Source organism: Mustelus asterias, chromosome 16 (genome assembly GCF_964213995.1).
Source record: "Mustelus asterias chromosome 16, sMusAst1.hap1.1, whole genome shotgun sequence".
NCBI classification, from domain to species: Eukaryota; Metazoa; Chordata; class Chondrichthyes; order Carcharhiniformes; family Triakidae; genus Mustelus; species Mustelus asterias.
In genome coordinates this window covers 50,895,634-50,915,323 of record NC_135816.1, presented here as the reverse complement: position 1 = coordinate 50,915,323, position 19,690 = coordinate 50,895,634, and the positions used below count along the sequence as shown (strand labels likewise).

At 41.8% G+C, this 19,690-nt stretch overlaps 1 protein-coding gene across 2 annotated transcripts in view; it reads left to right on the top strand.

The window, feature by feature from the left end:
* ergic1 (endoplasmic reticulum-golgi intermediate compartment 1) overlaps positions 1-19,690 on the top strand; it is a 97,719-nt gene that overhangs the window by 54,251 nt on the left and 23,778 nt on the right. For both annotated transcript variants that reach the window (XM_078231109.1, XM_078231110.1), the window contains 3 exons: positions 11,347-11,419; positions 13,660-13,754; positions 15,977-16,101. In XM_078231109.1, the coding sequence (XP_078087235.1) occupies positions 11,347-11,419; positions 13,660-13,754; positions 15,977-16,101 (293 nt within the window). The remainder of the gene's footprint in view (positions 1-11,346; positions 11,420-13,659; positions 13,755-15,976; positions 16,102-19,690) is intronic.

Below are 19,690 nucleotides of genomic sequence, written 5' to 3'. Positions count from 1 at the left end.
TATTTCTAAATGCTCCTTTATAATGGACTGTAACATTTTTTGTGTCTCTCCCGTTTTGATTAAGGGGAGTTAATCAATTCTCTCCAGGAGAGTTTTCCAATCCTCTGGGACTTTTCCAGATTCTAAGAATCCTTGGAAGATTATTAACAGGGCATCCACTATCTCTGTAGCTACTTCCTTTAATATCCTAGGATGCAGTCCATTAGGTTCAGGGAACTTAACGTCCCTTAGCCCCATTAGTTTCCCTAGTACTTGTTCTCTTGTGATAGACATTGTATTTATTTCCTCCCCATCTTTCGCCCCTTGATTATTTAGTATTTTTGGAATGCTATTGGCATTTTTGATTTGATTTATTACTGCCACATGTCTTAATATACAGCTAAAAGTATTGTTTCTTATGTGCTATACAGACAGAGCATACTGTATATAGAGAAGAGAAGGATGCAGAATGTAGTGTTACAGTCATAGCTAGGGTGTTGAGCAAGATCAACTTGATACAAGGTAGGTCCATTCAAAACTCTGATTGCAGAAGGGAAGAAGCTGTTCTTGAGTCTGTTGGCACATGACCTCAGACTTTTGTCTGTTTCCTGACGGAAGAAGGCGGAAGAGAGTATTTCTGGGGTGTGTGGAGTCCTTGATCATGCTGGCTGCTTTTCCCACTGATCCAGTCAATGGATGGGAGGCTGGTTTGCATGATAGACTGGGCTTCGTTCACAACCCTTTGTAGTTTCTTGCGGTCTTTGGCAGAGCCTAAGTCAATCTAATCAGTGATACAACCAGAAAGGATGCTTTTATGAGGCATCTGTAAAAGTTGGTGAGAGTCATAGTGGACATGCCAAATTTCCTTCTCCTCCTGAGAAAGTAGAGGTGCTGGTGGGCTTTCTTAACTATAGTGTCGGCATGGAGGGACCAGGACAGGTTGTTGGTGATTTGGACACTTAGATACTTGAAGCTCTTGACCGTTTCCACTTCAGTCCTATTGGGCAATTGCTGGCTGGCACTCCTGCCCTCTGGGTCCCCTTACCTGCCTTAGCTGCAGTCATACCCCACCCCTGTCCTTGTCCAATCTCCAAACCAGGAGACCCCATCCTCAGGGTTGTGACTGCCTCCTGAAACAAAGCATCCAGGTAACTCTCTCCCTCCCCGATGTGTCTCAGTTTCTTCATCTCAGCCTCCAGCTCAATGACTCTGAACTGAAGATCTTCAGCCGCAAACACTTATTGCAGACATGCTTGCCCTGGATCACAATGTCATAGGGCAGCACGGTGACACAGTGGTTAGCACTGCTGCCTCACAGCGCCAGGGACCTGGGTTCGATTCCCGGCTTGGGTCACTGTCTGTGTGGAGTTTGCACATTCTCCCCGTGTCTGCGTGGGCTTCCTGTGGGCGCTCCCGTTTCCTCCCACGGTCTGAAAGACACGCTGGTTAGGTGCATTGACCCAAACAGGCGCCGGAGTGTGGTGACTAGGGGAATTTCACAGTAACTTCACTGCAGTGTTAATGTAAGCCATACTTGTGACGAATAAATATACTTTAAAACTTTAAGCAGCTTCCACGTGCGGCTGCCTTGACGCATCACTGGTCCTGCCATCCTTCATGTGCTTTAAATAATTACTGAATTAAATTATTTATGGTGCTTTTTATATATTTTAAACTTGCCAAAACAAGTTCCTATACTATTTTAACCCTTGGGAATGGAATGAACCTTAAACATTTAATCACCAGGTACGCACCAAACAGACAGGCAAGACCACTTTCTGAAGAGTGAAAAAGTTAGAATGCAAAAAGCAATCGTGCATCTCTTTTCCCTCTGCATCGAGTTCCCATTTTGATCCAAATTCCCAAATATGTTCACTTGTACTATGTCTCACTCAGGATAAGGGCTCTCCTTCGTTTACCTTTTACTGCTACCAAGAATAAGAATGAAATCAAATGGACTACTGGGCTCTGACCTAGGCATAGAATTAGGACATAACAAAGGCACATCTGGCCCAGTCAAGCCTACAAAGTCCTCCTCACTAACATCCTGAGGACATGTGCCAAAATTAGGAGAGCTGTCCCACAGACTAGTCAAGCTGCAGCCTGACCTAATCACGCTCAGGATTATACCTTTCAGCTAATATTCCAGCCAGATTCTTTCAAAACCATCCCTGGGTATGTTCTATCCTGTATACAGTTAGGGGGGAGTGACTTTGCAAGTCTTCAGAATTGGCTCTGGGCTCCATGAACTCTGATGGTGTCCTCAGTAAGTGTTTGTGGCTTGAAGAATTTTAGCTCCGAGTCATTGAGCTGGAGGCTGAGCTGCGGACACTGAATAAATTCTCCTGCTAATTACTACTTGCCATCTTTCTTTAGCTGACGCATCATTATTCTCCATGTTAAAGACCACTTGGAGGCACTGAGGGGAGGAGAGCACAGAATATGCACGTGATGGTCATTTAAGTGGCTTGGTGATACTGCAATTAACCCAGCTGATTGGGTCCCAGACTGGGGCAGGGTTTGCTGCAGTGGTGCAAGAATCAATGCAATAGTATAACTGACTCGAGCTGTCTTCATCCATCTATCTATCACCACATAGCTTCATGAAGGCAACCATGGGTGGACAATAAATGCTTATTTTGTTAATGTCGTCTGCATCCGGGGAAATATTTTGGAAGATGAACCTTCAAAATCCGTATAATCTGAGACTCTGCATTGTGATATGTTACGGTGGCACAGTGGTTAGCACTGCTGCCTCACAGCAGTTTTGTTTTGTTTCTTAAAGACTTGATTAGTTGTAAGTATTCGCATTCCAACCATTATTCATGTAAATTGAGTCTGTGTCTTTATAAGCTCTGTTTGTGAACAGAATTCCCACTCACCCGAAGAAGGGGCTTGGAGCTCCGAAAGCTTGTGTGGCTTTTGCTACCAAACAAACCTGTTGGACTTTAACCTGGTGTTGTTAAACTTCTTACTGTGCCTCACAGCGCCAGGGACCAGGGTTCAATTCCAACCTCGGGTCACTGTCTGTGTGGAGTTTGCACGTTCTCTCCGTGTCTGCATGGGTTTCCTCCGGGTGCTCAGGTTTCCTCCCACAGTCCAAAGATGTGCGGGTTAGGTGGATTGGCCATGATAAATTTGCCCCTTAGTGACAAGAGGATTAACAGGATAAATATGTGGGGTTACGGGGATAAGGCCTGCGTGGGATTGTTGTCAGCCCAGACTCGATGGGCCGAATGGCCTCCTTCTGCACTGTTGGGTTTCTATGATTAAAGTACTCTGAATTTTGAAGTGAAACTTTTTTTGGTTCAGTATTTCTGCATTTTGTTTAATATTTTCTCATAAGCATGGAATAAGTGCAGGTTTCTTTGCACCATTTTTCTTGATCTTCATGGCTTATCATTTCTTGATCACATGCTTCTCCATGTTCTCCATAAATCTGTATGTTAACATTTTAGTTTTTTTTATTCTGACGGGTTTTAATCCTGTGTTTTATATAATTATGCATCAAAACAATGTTGAAGGAAGACTTGGGGACTGCGTTATTTTCATTACGATAAAGGAGTTTTGGGGGATTTGATGTTTAAAATTGGAAAGGACACTATGGACTATTTGCAGTGGTTGAATGAGGAGATGTAGATACAAACTTAAGATCCAGGACAGCAAGCAGGCTGTCTTTTACACAGCCTTTTACACAGTGTTGTGAGGCTTTGGATTTAGTTCTTGAAGCCAAGGCCGTACCAACATTCAAAAATATGTTAGATTAGGTGGTTGTGGGGAAGGGGAGTGAGAGGATATGGAAAGGGGAGTGCACGTGGAAGTAGGACTGCTTCTCATGAGAACGATGGAGTGAGTTGACTGCGTTGCCTGTTTCTGTGTCGTAATTGCTTTGCCAGTCTATGTAAATGCTTGTGATTAGTGCAGTTGTATTTTTCTTCATAGAATGGTCCCATTAGATTATAAAATGCAGATACAGACTTAAACACACACCAGCGAGACATACAAGTCCATATGAGACGGGAGAGATACAAAAGTGTCCAGAGGGGGCATTTTTTTCAGACGGTGGTGAGTGTTTGGAACAAGCTGGCAGAGGTGGTGGTAGTAGAGGCGGGTACAATTTTGTCTTTTGAAAAGCATTTAGGCAATTACATGGGTAAGATGGGTATAGAGGGATATGGGCCAAACACGGGCAGTTGGGACTAGCTTAGTGGCTTAAAAGAAAAGGGTGGCATGAACAAGTTGGACTGAGGGGCCTGTTTCCATACTGTAAACCTCTGACTCTAATTTAGTGACTATTTTTATTCTTTTAAAAGCTGAGGATTAAAAGAAGAGTGGGAACTGACATTTTCTGACCAGACATTCCACTCCAGTGATCTCATGAGTGAGTGAGTGCTGCGCACAGCTCACCGTTTTGGTTCATGTCATTGAAGGGGAATTTCAGGAAGCCACACCAGGGGGAGTTCCACAGCAAGCATTTGTTCCCAGGCTGTGTTAAACCAGCAGCAGCTGCAAGGTATAAGCTAAGCTTAGTAACATGGGGGCTGGAAGAAATTCTGCCAAGCCGCCACATATTTCCTTCAATATCACTTGGGATTACCTGACAATTGCAAGGAATTCAGTTTCTGTCAAGATCATTCATTAAGCGTGTCACGCGTTCTGAAGTTTTTCTTTAGATACATGCACGTATACCGAACACATTGTTGAGGTTTTTACAAAGTGGTTTGGCATGTTCAGCCAGTAATATGCCTAATTGATTTCAGAATGGTTACCCATACCGTTATGTGGGGAGACTAGAGAAGCTGAGGGAGTGAGATTCTTAGAGCAGAGAAGGCTGAGGGGAGAGTTAGTGGCAGAGCTTAAAATCGTGAAGGGCTTTCATGTAAATGAGGATAAACTATTTTTCCATGTTAGTAGATTGGACGTAATTGTTAAAAGAAGCAGTAGTGACGGAGTGGTGGAAGCATAGTCAGTATGACTTTGAAAAGGGAACTGAATAGTTGAAAAGGAAATATTGTTAGGCTGGAGAGAAAGGGCAGGGATGAGGCATGAAAGGTTAATTAGTCAGCTCATTGAAAAAAGTTGACACAGATTATGATAAGACCACAAGACGTAAGAGCAGAAGTAGGCCATTTGGCCCATGTGTCTGCTCCATCATTTAATGAGATCATGACATATCTGATCTAATTCACAACTCTACTTTCCCGCCTTATCCCCATAAACCTTGATTCCCTTACTGATTAAAAATCTGTCCATCTCCGTCTTGAACATATTTAACGACCCAGCCTCTACAACCCTCTGGTAAAGAATTCCACAAATTCACTGCCCTCCTGAGAAGAAATTCCTCATCATCTGTTTTACGTGGGTGACTCCTTCCTCTGAGATTATGCCCTTTTGTCCTAGATTTCCCACACGGGGAAACAGCTTCTCACTTTAAGATGCATTTGGTAATCCATGTTAATCTTAAAATCTGTGTATAATTGTTAAGCTGGCAGGGGGTGTGGGGGCGGGGGAGTAAAGGAGCATTGCACCATAATCCAATCTTTTCATGTTTAATTTTTGTTCTTGTTATTGGAACTAATTAACGGCCCTGTGATTCTGTTCCTCCATGTTTTAACCTCAAAGGTTATAATCTCTGGATTTTACCTGAGCCATGTGCAAATTGGCATAGAGTAATAAAGTTAAAGAGATGAATATGTGGCTCAAAGACTGGTGTGCAATAAGCGGAAACCCAGAGATTATAGGTTCTGTTGCTTAATTTTGAGCCCAGCTCCTCAAACTCTCCATGCAGAGCCTCCTTCCTCATTCTACCAATGCCGTTGGTACCTGCATGGACCATAACAATGGAAATCTCCCCGATGCCACTGCAAGTTCCTTTCCAGCCTGGAGCAGACGTCCCTAGATGTGGCACTGGGAGGACAACACAGCTGCCTTGACTCTGGCTCTTTGCTGCAGAGAACTGTGTGAACCGCCCTCACTAGGGGGCATTGCTTTGTGGATCCAGAACTGGCTTGCCCACAGAAGGCAAAGAATGGTTATAGATGGGTCATATTCTGCATGGAGGTCGGTCACCAGTGGAGTGCCCCAGGGATCTGTTCCGGGACCCTTACTCTTTGTGATTTTTATAAATGACCTGGATGAGGAAGTGGAGGGATGGGTTGGTAAGTTTGCTGATGACACAAAGGTTGGAGGTGTTGTGGATAGTGTGGAGGGATGTCAGAAGTTGCAGCCAGACATTGATAGGATGCAAGACTGGGCGGAGAAGTGGCAGCAGGTGTTCAACCCAGATAAGTGTGAGGTGGTTCATTTTGGCAGGTCAAATAGGATGGCGGTATATAATAATGGTAGGACTCTTGGCAGAGTGGAAGATCAGAAGGATCTTGGGGTCTGAGTTCATAGGACACTCAAAGCAGCTGTGCAGGTTGAGGCTGTGGTTAAGAAGGCGTATGGTGTACTGGCCTTCATCAATCGAGGAATTGAGTTTAGGAGTCGTGAGATAATGTTGCAGCTATATAAGACCCTGGTCAGGCCACACTTGGAGTACTGTGCTCAGTTCTGGTCGTCTCATTACAGGAAGGATGTGGAAGCCATAGAAAGGGTGCAGAGGAGATTTACAAGGATGTTGCCTGGGTTGGGGAGCATGCCTTATGAGGATAGGTTGAGTTTGCTCGGCCTTTTCTCCTTGGAGAGACGAAGGATGAGGGGTGACCTGATAGAGGTGTATAAGATGTTGAGAGGTATTGATCGAGTGGATAGTCAGAGGCTTTTTCCCAGGGCTGAAATGGTTGCCACAAGAGGACACAGGTTTAAGGTGCTGGGGAGTAGGTACAGAGGAGATGTCAGGGGTAAGTTTTTCACTGAGGGTGGTGGGTGCGTGGAATAGGCTGCCAGCAACGGTGGTGGAGGTGGATTCGATAGGGTCTTTTAAGAGACTTTTGGATAAGTACATGGAACTTAGTAAGATAGAGGGTTATAGGTAAGCCTAGTAATCGCTAAGGTAGGGACATGTTCGGCACAACTTTGTGGGCTGAAGGGCCTGTATTGTGCTGTAGTTTTTCTATGTTTTCTACATTTCTATACTGACCCCAACTACCACTCCATTCTCATAACTTGATTGGCTTCCTGTGCCATGGCCACTCAGCTCATCCGCCCTGCAGCTCCCACTCTCATCCAAATTGTTGGACAATTCCAGAGGCTGGCATTCCTGCCCTTTGGGCCCTCTTTCCTGCCTCAGCTGCAGTCATATCATCCACCAACAACCCCCCCCCCCCATGTTTGCCCACTTTCCAAACCAGAAGACTCTATCCTGCTGTTTAAGAAGGGAAGGAGGCAGCAGACGGGAAATTATAGGCCGGTTAGCCTGATTTCGGTCGTTGGCAAGATTTTAGAGTCCATTACTAAACATGAGATCGCAGAGTACTTGGAAGTGCATGATAAAGTAGGACTGAATCAGCATGGCTTCGTCAAAGGGAGGTCATGTCTGACAAATCTTTTAGCATTCTTTGAGAAAATAACAAGAAAGTTAGATAAAGGAGGACCAGTAGAAGTGATTTATTTAGATTTCTAGAAGGCCTTTGACAAGGTGCTGCATAGGAGACTCTTAAGTTAAGTGCCCATGGTGTTAAGGGAAAGATCCTGGCATGGATAGAGGATTGGTTGACTGGCGGAAGGCAGAGAGTGGGGTAAAGGGGTCTTTTTCAGGATGGCAGCCGGTGACTAGTGGTGTGCCTCGGGTCGGTGCTGGGACCACAACTTTCTGCAATATACATTAGCGATTTGGACGAAGGAACTGAAGGCACTGTTGCTAAGTTTGCAGATGATACAAAGCTATGTAGAGGGACAGGTAGTATTAAGGAAGCAGGGGGGCTGCAGAAGGACTTGGACAGGTTAGGAGAGTGGGCAAAGAAGTGGGAGATGGAATACAATGTGGAAAAATGTGAGGTAATGAACTTTGGAAGGAGGAATGGAGGCATAGACTATTTTCTAAATGGGAAAATGCTTAGAAAATCAGAAACACAAAGGGACTTGGGAGTCATTGTTCAAGATTCTCTTAAGGTTAACGTGCAGGTTCAGTCGGCAGTTAGGAAGGCAAATGCAACGTTAGCATTCATGTCGAGAGGACTAGAATACAAGAGCAGGGATGTACTTCTTAGGCTGTATAACGTTCTGGTCATACCCATTTAGAGTATTGTGAGCAGTTTTGGGCCCCATGTCCAAGAATGTGCTGGCCTTGGAAAAAGTCCAGAGGAGGTTCACAAGAATGATCCCTGGAATGAAGAGCTTGTTGTCTGAGGAACGGTTGAAGACTTTGGGTTTGTCTCGTTGGAGTTTAGAAGGATGAGGGGGGATCTTATTGAAACTTACAGGATACTGTGAGGCCTGGAAAGAGTGGACGTGGAGAGGATGTTTCCACTAGTAGGAAAAACTAGAACCAGAGGGCACAACCTCAGGCTAAAGGGACGATCCTTTAAAACAGAGATGAGGAGGAATTTCTTCAGCTAGAGAGTGGTGACTCTGTGGAACTCTTTGCTGCAGAAGGCCGTGGAGGCCAGGTCATTGAGTGTTTTTAAGACAGAGATAGATAGGTTCTTGATTAGTAAGGGGTTCAGGGATTATGGGGAAAAGGCAGAAGGGGGATGAGAAAAATATCAGCCATGATTGAATGGCGGAGCAGACCTGATGGGCTGAATGGCCTAATTCTGCTCTTATGTCTCATGGTCTTATCCTAAGGGGTGTGATCGCCTCCTGAAACAAAGCGTCAAAGTAACTCTCTCCCTCCCTGATGTGTTACATTGTCCACAGCTTAGCCTCTGACCCGAAGTTCCTCAAGCCACAAACGCTTATTGCAGATATGTTTGCCTTGGATTGCAATGTTATCCAGGACACAGCGGGTCAAATAGTCACCTCCTGTAGCTGTACCATTTTATAATTCTATGATGCTTGTCTTGATGGCCACAGCCAAAATAATCTTTAATGTCATTTGTTTGCTTAGGATATCTAAATAGTGGTTGGATCTGGCTTCAGTGATTTGCACAAAATGGTGGTGACAAAGCATGTTATTGTTCCTTGGTCTGTGGAACTCCTCTGCAGCCATGACATTTACTTCTATTGATGCCATTGTTTAAGAAACATTAACTTGTACAGTACTGCAATAGTAGATACTTCGGCACAAACTTTGCTTTGACTCTGCTGGACAGCTATATCTACACAAGAATAATTGGAGTGAGCTTTTGGCTTGGAAGTAGCATTTTTGCCTCAGAACCAGAACATGCAGGGTTTTAAACTTGCCCCTGGCAAGTAGGGACTGTAGCTCTAGCTCTGAAGTTTGGGTTGGCGTCCAGCAGAATTCTTCATCCCTCCTCTTTATTCGTTATATGGAAGCCCAGTAAAGACCTCTTGCTAGTACAAGGTAAACCACCTTATTTGCTGGTACTAAGATGGTCACATCCACGGAAGGAGTTTATTTGACTGTTAATTGGTCTGGAACCCCTTCCATTGCTTCCCACTATTCTCCATGAGAAGAGTGTGAAGATACGAAAACCACCTTTAATTTTTAATGTTGGAATAATCTTGTGTAATATGTGTTAATGTGAGGGGAATGGTTTAAATTCAAGCCATGACACCAGTACAATCTGTTGTGCATGAAGTTTCTATATTGGAGGATTCTTGAATGGAGAACCTTGTGTATTGAGGTGTCCTGCGATGGCTTGTGTACTTGTGCTTCTTCATGGACGTCACCATTGCCTATCCATTTTGCTGCTAGAATTCACAAATCATTTACCATACATAGGTACAGTAACAAGAGTACTGACCCCAGTCCACTATGTGAATTGCTTTTTAATGTTTAGCCACAGTTCTGACCAACTTTTCTTATTTTGAGGCACTTGCCAAACAGGGCACATCGTTAGAAGCCTCTCCTACTGGGTCTGCTTGTAGATCAGTTCATATGGGGAGAATCTCTAGGCTGGCTGTCTCTGAATTTGTGACTGATGGTCTAGTCGAATTTGACTACTGCACTGTTATCTATTTAAATGGTGACATGGTCATTTTAAGAGCTGGTCACGTGCTTTGATGGCGATATCATTGGAGTGTTTCACGGGTTTATGCTTTAACTTTCAGTCTGTACTCTGTACATGCAAGACCTCTTAAAATAAATCTGTCATTGTTAGTTTGAAGTTACATGTGCAAACCACAGCTTTTCTTTGTGTTTAAAACCCACAACCCTAGTTGTGACATGACATGCACCATGTATTCATTTTGTGTTTGTTTGAAAATGATTAAAATTTTGATTTGTTCAGATAAGCCAATGGGTTTGATGGTTAGGTGGATTGGCCGTGCTAAATTACCCCTTAGAGTCAGGGGGATTGGCAGGGTAAATTTGTGGGGTTATGGGGATGGGGCCTGGGTGGAATTGTTGTCGGTGCAGGCTCGATGGGCTGAATGGCCTCCTTCTGCACTGTAGGGATTCTATGATTTTTATCTTGCGGCGATGTTGGACTTGAGATATTTTGGTTTTGCTGAAATGTAACCAAACATCGGTATAGTCAGTTAAGTGAAGGAAACAAACCTTGTATTTACATAGCATTTTTCACAACCCCAGGACCCTCTAATGTGCTTTGCAACCAATGAAGTATCTTTAGGAGTGTCGTCACTTTGCTGTATAGGAAAGGGGATGAAAGGATGCGATCTTCAGCAGTTGTGACGACCTGAACAGACCTCCATGTGCCAAGTGCCATCTGTTTGATCCTACATCTGCCAAGATTTTATTGGCTAGCTGTGTTTTAGCTATATCTGAGCTTTAGCAGCTCAACTACAATAGGCTGTGGCACATTCCCATTGCATTAAGACCATATAATGGTTCACTACCCTAATGAATAATTGCGTTGACATCAGGAAAGTGGAATCACATGGAACATTCCTTTTCCAAATCAAACTGCAATGTTACCACTTGCTTGTAAGCTTGTTTCACTCTCCCATCTTCATACAGTATCATGAAAATGAGTTATTTATAGCGCATAATGGATCCAGGGTTATAAAACTCTTGCGATCAACTTTTTTTTGTCTTTACAGAGTTGATAAATGCAGGTCAATATTCTGATAGAAATGCGTGTTTTAATGTTTTATAAGTTTCTTTACTTGACACTTAACATCAGCCAAGTGACCAGATTGTCAGCCTTTTGCTGTATTAATATGCCAAAACAATATGAGTCTTTACTTCATATAAATGATAGGGTGATAACATTGAATTATGGTCTGTACCAGTATAATTCAGTGGAATCTTTCACTTTATGCAATGACTATGTATTCTGCGTTTGGAATGAAATAGTACTGGAGTTTGTTTTTTTTAAGTGCGTTCACTTTCTTTTACAGTTTCCATCTGCTGCTGTGTGTTCATGTTGTTCCTTTTCTTGTCAGAACTGACTGGTTTCATTGCCACTGAAATGTAAGTATGTCACTGTAGCCACAACTATTACAGCTGCTGTAGTATTGATTAAAACACTTCCTTTGCAGGAGTGGGCTCAATTAAAATGACTGTCGCTCATTATTGTTGACCCTTGGGTTGCCAGGAGGCCAATGGTATTTCATTCTCCCTGGGCTGATTATTTAAAATAAACAATATTTACTCCCCCTCTTTCTGATTGTCTATAGCGACAGGTCTTGAATCAATCCCTACATCAGATGTGTTTTCACACAGGATCGATAAGTAGTGAAAACAAGAGTAAGCCATTCAGTCCCTTGAGTTCCCTCCCACTATTTAATTGAATCATGGTTGATCTGTATCTTAACTTCATTTATCCACCTTCACTCTGTATCCCCAGAGACCTTTACATGACAAAGCTCCATTAATTTCAGTTTTTAAATTTTCAATTGGACTAACCTCAAACAGCCTTTTTTTTTGAGGGGGAGGAATGGAGGGAATGTAAGGGTGGGATTTCTAGATTTTCACTCATCTTCATGTGCTGAAGTTTTTTGTTCTAATGTTGAGGTTTTTCCCCCTTTGTGCTAAGCCTGAACAAAATATAACAGGTGAGAGACTTTTTACAATATTTTACATAAAATTCTGCTTTTTAACATCCTTAGCACCCTTCCCGTGCTTTATGTTCTGTAGGTGGAGCACCAAATCTCTAGCTGGGATCATGGGGCTAAGCATCATAATAAGTGGTTCAATGTTGTGCTTCCTGTGTCACTCAATTTCCTGGGGAGACTAATGCTGCCGCGCTTCTAGCAATCTCTCTTCCTCCCAATCTCCAACACACACTTTTGTTTCGCGTAGTTTTTCCTCACTCTTTATCCTGAATACTCTAATTTGCTCAGTACAAACTGAGAGGAGCAGAGCAGCTGCTGTAGAGCTGGAGGAGCAGGGCAGATTTCCTTCCTGGCTCCAGATTTCTGATCTGACTCTCGGCGTCCAGTTAAAAATCAAAGACTCACGGTTGAGAGAAAGTGACGGAAGCGATTTTAAAAATAATCAGCACTGAGTGGTGACTGAAATAGTGGGTTTCCATTTAAATGTCAATGTCTAAAGCACATGATGGAAATGTGTCAGTGATTTACTCAGGGGGAAAAAAAGCTTCTTAAAGGTTCCTGTAACTTTCGATTAAATTTTTGCATATTTTTTTTAAATGTTCAGATTGCTTTTGCTGCTGATAACTTGCACTGGGCGGCACAATGGTTAGCACTGCTGCCTCACAGCGTCAGGGACCCAGGTTCAATTCCGACTTTGAGTGTGGAGTTTGCACGTTCTCCTCGTGTCTGCGTGGGTTTCCTGCGGCTTCCTCCCACATTCCAAAGGTGTGCGGGTTAGACTGATTGGCTATGGTAAATTGTCCCTTTGTGCCAGGGGTACTAGCAGTGTAAATACATAGGGTTACAGGGATAGGACCTGGGTCTGCTTGCTGTTGGTGCAGGTTTGATGGGCCGAATGGCCTCCTTCTGCATTGTAAGGATTCTATGAAGTCAGACAACCTGTGCATCACCCATTAAATGCAATGCCTTGAATAACGATATCTATCTGCTTACCGATGAGACTTTTATCCTCTTTACTTGAAAAGTTGTTGTTTTTTTTGGTTTCCAAGCCACTGTGCTGTGTTTTCAAATTTTAGTCCTGAGTCTTCAGCAACTCCTTTGTCATTATTTGCATGCCTCTCATCTGCCTCATTGTTGCTGAGAACAAAGCAGAAAATAATTTGAAGTGTTGTTTGACTTGGTCGTGCCAAGTAACCAGTTCAAACAGTTATGAGATTTTGTGGAGCCAAGTTGAAGATGGGGAGCTGTAAACAAATTACGTTAATTTGCTACTCTAACGAGATGTCACCCAAATGAATAAACCTGCCTTCATTGCACTAGGATTAGTTGTTAATTGCCTATCAATTGTGTCTAATTATATGCTAGTGGAGGGTTTTTTGAGGGTTTTACCTGAGTGCACATAAAAGGGCACCTACTGAAACTGTATGCGGTTGAGTGAGGAGGTATGTGTCTGTAATTTTCACTCTGTAAACAAATATAAGACTAAATGAATATTTGTCCAGTATCATCTTTCACCAACTGGCTTTCTAGAATATAAGATTAGTTAGGAAAATGCTACATTTCTTTGTATCTTTAGTGTTGTCTGCTGGAACCTTTTTAAAAAAATTTTTTTATCACCAAATGTTCTTGGAATGAATGGTTGCCATTTTATTTCAGAGTGAATGAATTGTACGTGGATGATCCTGATAAAGATAGTGGAGGAAAAATTGAAGTAAATCTAAATATCAGTTTACCTAACCTTTCATGCGATGGTGAGTATGAGCAATCAAAAATGAACAAAAGCAGGAAGGAATGATAAAGTCAGTTTACCTGCTTGTTTTCATGTAAATACACAAAGCCTCTGGGCCAAACTTCATCTGACCTTCAAGGTTGATTTCAAGTCTGCATCACTGCCACTTTTAGGTCAGCAATCTGATCCTTTGTATTTTCTTGTGTTTCTTTACTGCTGTAGAATGCATTTTATTCTCCTTGTAAACTACTCTAACCGTGAAGCAGTTACTAATTTGTAAAGCTGTGTTTTGGTTTAGTTTCTGTAACTGATAATTCCGCTTCTCAGTTCCTTGGTTAGGAAGGAAGAACGTTTTCACATCTATCTCATTCCCATTTCATACTTCGAAAAGAAAACTTGGATCATGAGTTCACCCATGATCCAAGTTCCCTGCTTCCCCATCCCCATTGTCCTCTTTACAGTGAGAGTCAGTTTAATTTATCTTGGCACTCTTCATGCATGTTTAATGCTGGTGTTGTTTGCAGTTGTGTTAGTGTTTGTTGCAAAAGAAATCAGGATTTCCAGCATTGCCTGCCTTGATTTCTTGAGGTCAACCCAGAAATGCCCTGCAATTTTCTTTGTGCATTTTTGAACTGCATAGAACCAATGGAAGTACAATATTGTGCTGAGGGCTCCCTTCCTCCCTTCTTTCTGTCCTTCATTCTTGTGCGTAGAGGTACGTGGGGTAGATGAAGCACTGTCTACATCTATTTCCATGGCTAGTTTTTGCTGGAATGGGCCGCCAGTCTGTTGCCAGAGGCTATAGCTTGAGGGCACCACTCCACATCTAGTATAGCTGACCAGGAGTCTCTCCCACTTTAATCATCAGCCAGAAGCTTATTGGAAGAATGTTACAGTTGTTAATCAATGGCTGGGATTTTCTGACGGGTTTACCCAGGATGCGGTGAACTATTGGTGCTGGTGGGATCTTCAGATAACTGGACTTTTGCATGGCTTGTCCACCACTGTATTTGGTATTGGTGGCAAACCTTTGCTGAGTTGTATCAGCATTTACTAGTTGGAATAATTTGATGTTGTCACAAAATGACCCAAGATTCCCTTCTACACAATCGATCATCAAAGCTTGAAAGCGTGGGTTCTGCACGGCTTGACTCATACTCCAAAATTGCCCCCAAATTCCTCCTAATTTGCTTTGCGCACAGGAACAAGTGTGCATGTGCAATTGTGTGGCCTCCTTCTGTTTGCCTTTGTACTTAGTAGTGTTTGCACCTTCAAGGAGTGGGTGGTGATGTGTTATAGAGACTGGTTATGTAAATGTTAGTAGGGAGACTAGTTGATGTGTGATATATCGGAGATGTGCTACAAAATCCACCTAAAATATAATTGGCAAAAGTGACGTAAGCAGCAGTGGCACATGCACGGTGATCATCATTTTTAGTTTGGCAACTGCTCTATCAACTCTTGGCATAAAAATGAAGTTAATTGTAGTAACTAGTATATTTTGATATTTATGTTATCCGTTGCCCACCCTTATACACACCGAAAAAATATTGATTCAATACTGAGGTTGTGTTGGGTGTTGCATGTTTTTAAGATTACCTTAAGAAATAATTTTAACTTAAGTTGTCATGCCTTCTTAAGAAATTCCTAAACCCACCACTACAAAATTGCCCTTTGCGCATATTGATGTGAACTACATTGAAGAAAGAATTGGATATGGCTTACATTTTAAGTTGTGATAGTTTATGCAGTACTTCATATTCAACCCAATTGGTTACTTTTGTGCATCATTGGTAAGACCTTGGGGTTTTGGTTTTCACAGAAAAAATTAAGCCAAGTTGCAAAATTTGGTTCTCAAAACCAAGTCACCATATCATAGGTTTCTATTAATTTTTCTTTTGAGGTTTTTGTGCTTTAAAGACTGATGATGGGGATTAATTCTGAGGTATTTATTTAAGACCAAATACACGTAATTTTACCAGGGCTGAATACAGTCTTCCAATGTTTTATTGTGTCAGTAATTCACATTTAGAACTGTTACATCTTTTATAACCAGGAGTATAGCATTAATAATTAGCTCCTGATTACTTTAGAGCTAATTGACTAGTTATTTTAATCCATCAAGAGCCAATTTCAGAATTTTAAGTAGACAATATGGTTAAAGTTATTTTGAATGTTTTGAGGACTTTTGCTTCATGTTTGTACATTTGTTGTGGTTTGTTTATTTTAAAATCTTTTTTTCAGTTGTTGGTCTAGACATCCAAGATGAAATGGGAAGACATGAAGTAGGTCATATTGATAACTCCATGAAACTTCCTCTAAATAATGGCCAAGGCTGTAGGTTTGAGGGACAGTTCAGCATTAATAAGGTAAGTTTGAAAGGAACAGACCTCAGGATATTTTACCAAGATTAAAAGCTAAAAGAAAACCTTTCGTATATCTTCAGAAATGTTATAATTATGTCCAAACATCTACAAATTGATGCAACAAAGCATCTGTAAGGAGAGAAAAGAGCTGACGTTTCGAGTCTAGATGACCCTTTGTCAAAGCTTTCTTAAAGCTTTGACAAAGCTCTTTTCTCTCCTTACAGATACTGCCAGACCTGCTGAGATTTTCCAGCATTTTCTCTTTTGGTTTCAGATTCCAGCAGCTGCAGTCATTTGCTTTTATCAATTGGTAGATGTTTGGACATAATTGTAACATTTCTTGGAGATGGGGGGAGGAGGATAGAATTTTCACTTGCTTCTACAAGTTTTGCATCCAAATTCCAAAGCAATGGTGAACTTGTAGAAACGGTTCTACACACATCACTACAAATTTCCCCCTGAGTTGCGTTGGTCGGGTAGACTCTTTAGGCTCACAGGCACTATTGGCGTGTTTTTGAACAGTTTTCCAAATATTTAATTTACAAAGAAACTGAGGTCACGTACCAACCGACTCGAGAACAACTTCTTCCCTGCTGCTCTCAGACTTTTGAATGGACTTGCCTTGCATTAAGTTGACCTTTCTCGACACCGTAGCTATGTCTGTAACACTACATTTGCACCCTCTTGTATCCTTCTCTATGAACGGTATGTTTTGTCTGTATAGCACGCAAGAAACAATACTTTTTACTGTATGTTAATACATGTGATAAATCAAATAGTGTACAACTGAGCTATTAAATGCTTCAGTGTTTGAGTTGATTTATTATTGTCACATGTATTGGTTTACAGTGAAAAGTATCTTTTCTTGTATGCTATACAGACAAAGCATACTGTACATAGAGTACACAGGGGAGAAAAAAAAGATAGTGTGCAGGATATAGTGTTACAGCCATAACTAGGGTGTTAGAGAAAGAATCAACTTAATATAAGGTAGGTCCATTCAAAAGCCCGATAGCATCAGGGAAGAAGATGTTCTTGAGTCGGTTGGTATGTGGTTGGTTTCAGTAATTTTCACTGATTTTTAAATCTGGTTGCTCACAAGTGGAAGACTGGACACGTGCTTTTTTTTTGCTGTTAAATCCATTTTCAGCAATGCTAATAAAACTGCACCAGGTTACTATTCCTAAATCCATGAAGCCATGCTTTTAATGGAAAGGAAAAAGTGGTTACACTCCATTGCTTTGGTTCACAGACTTTAGTTTGTGATTATGCTCATTAATTTTAGCTGAAACCTTGAATTGTAATCTAACCAGGCACATTTTGGTCCCAATTTCATGAATGTTCACCAAGTTGGAACTCTACCCTGATAACCAATCACAGCTTTAAAAAAAAGTCTATGGAGCGATGTCTCTTACAAAAGTTGCGTGGATGGCTCAAATGGATTTTTGAGTTGTAGACATTAAGCGAGGAATCAAACTGTATAAACACAGGAGATTTGTTTGGTTTAATCCAGGACCACAAATTATTTCTGAATCGAAATGTCAGCTATGAAAATCAAAACAAGCCATAGATAGCATTGGAAGGGTTTTCAAACAATTGAATCTGTTCTTTTGGCAGAGTTTATGGACAATAATCCAATTAATTAGATTTGCTGGGAAAGATAAGATGGACTAAACTAGATTCTGTAATTAGGAAAACAAAAGTCATCAAAGTGCTACCAAATATAAAAAATTACCACCACATAACATCATGATAGATTGAATAGCTTCCTTCTGTGCAACCTTATGTGGTTCAACCATCCTTTTAGTTTCTTTATTTATTTGGTTTGGAAATAGGTACACCTACTTTTGTTTACTTAAGGGACAAAAATAATCATAGAATCCTACAGCGCAGAAGGCCATTTGGCCCATCGAGTCAGCACCGACCACAATCCCACCCAGGCCTTATCCCCATAACCCCATGCATTTACTCAAGCTAGTCCCCCTGACACTAAGGGTCAATTTAGCATAGCCAATCCACCTAGCCCGCACATCTTTGGACTGTGGGAGGAAACCGGAGCACCCGGAGGAAACTCGCACAGACACGAGGAGAATGTGCAGCTCCACACAGACAGTCACCCAAGCAGGGAATCAAACCTGGGTCCCTGGCACTGTAAGTCAGCAGTGCTAACCACTGTGCCACCATGCCATCCATAGTTTTAATTGTTTCCAGGTAGTTTTAGTAGTTTCATAGCTCAAGCAGAACAAGATTTTATACAGCAATAAAGGGTCTGTACCAGCTGTACCACTTTGTCCAACAGAATGATTTGTCCTGTGCGCTATTAAGGTGAGGTAAAGAGGTTTTGCGCAAAAAATGCTTACAAACATTGACTCATCTGTAATCCTGTGAGTCAGGATTTCTTTGCATTGCTGTGCCTCACTTTCAAATGCTCTTCCAGTTGCTGGTCGACCACAGAGTATATTTATTTTTTGAAACTGCCCTTGTGACTTGCATCGCTTGTGTAAAGGATATTGAGTCATGTGGCAGGAATCCCTTTCTTTGTCTTGATTAAGCCTGTAAGGTAAAGGCTATTTAACCTTCAGATAACTTTGGGTAATTGGAAAATAGTGTGCTGTTTGGGAGTGGCAACCTCTGACTAATCACTGAATTTCTTTTTACTGATGGGTCCATATCGGTAATATTAGTCGGTAAATGAAAAGCTGAAATTGGAGCTTGAGGGATGTACTTTGATGCCCACTAATGCTTATCCTAAAGATGAGAAATACCTTGTTATAGTCGAAACCACCATTATTTCACTAGGTGTCTGCTGGTGCCATTGGAGCCGTATCATGTCAGGAGTGGAGAGGAATAAAAAAAAACGTGGACTTGATTGCAAAAGCACAGATGAATCAGCCCGATAATTCTCTCAGTATGCTGAAACAGAAAGCAGCATCTTGATGCCTCACTCTGTAGTTGTCCTGATGAATAAATATGATTCAACCTCTCCATCTGAAACCTGGCAGGAGTTTAGTTATTGATTTCTGTACATCACTTGCTGTATAGAATGAGTAGCCAAATGTCAGACAAGTGGAATTTCTACCCTCACTGAGTAGTGGCAAGCTATCAAAACAAATGCAGTACAAATTGTATTCTGTTTTTGACAGCATTTGGTTATGATTTGTTTTATTTAATATATCAATATTTAAAATAAAATCAAACACAAAAATGTCTACAAAAATTGAAACATGCTCCTGTTTGTAGTCTATTATTTAAAATTGTTTGGTTTGATTGAAAATTGTGTGAAGGATATGGTTCAGATTCTGCATTCAGCATAATAGTGAGACTAATGTCGCTCACCGATATTACAGAGTAAATCAGACACCAACCTCTGACATCCACTCATGCATTTAAACATGGAAATCTGGAGGTTGCTGTCAGGGGTTCCTGCTCTTCGACAGGGTGTACTGTAGGAGTCTTTGCTGATGAATTCAGCATTGAATGGCATCTGGTGGCTCAGTAGTTAGCACTGCAATCTCACAATGCTAAGGACCCGGGTTCAATTCTACTCTCGGATGACTGTCTGTGTGGAGTTTGTCCGTTCTCCCCTTGTCAG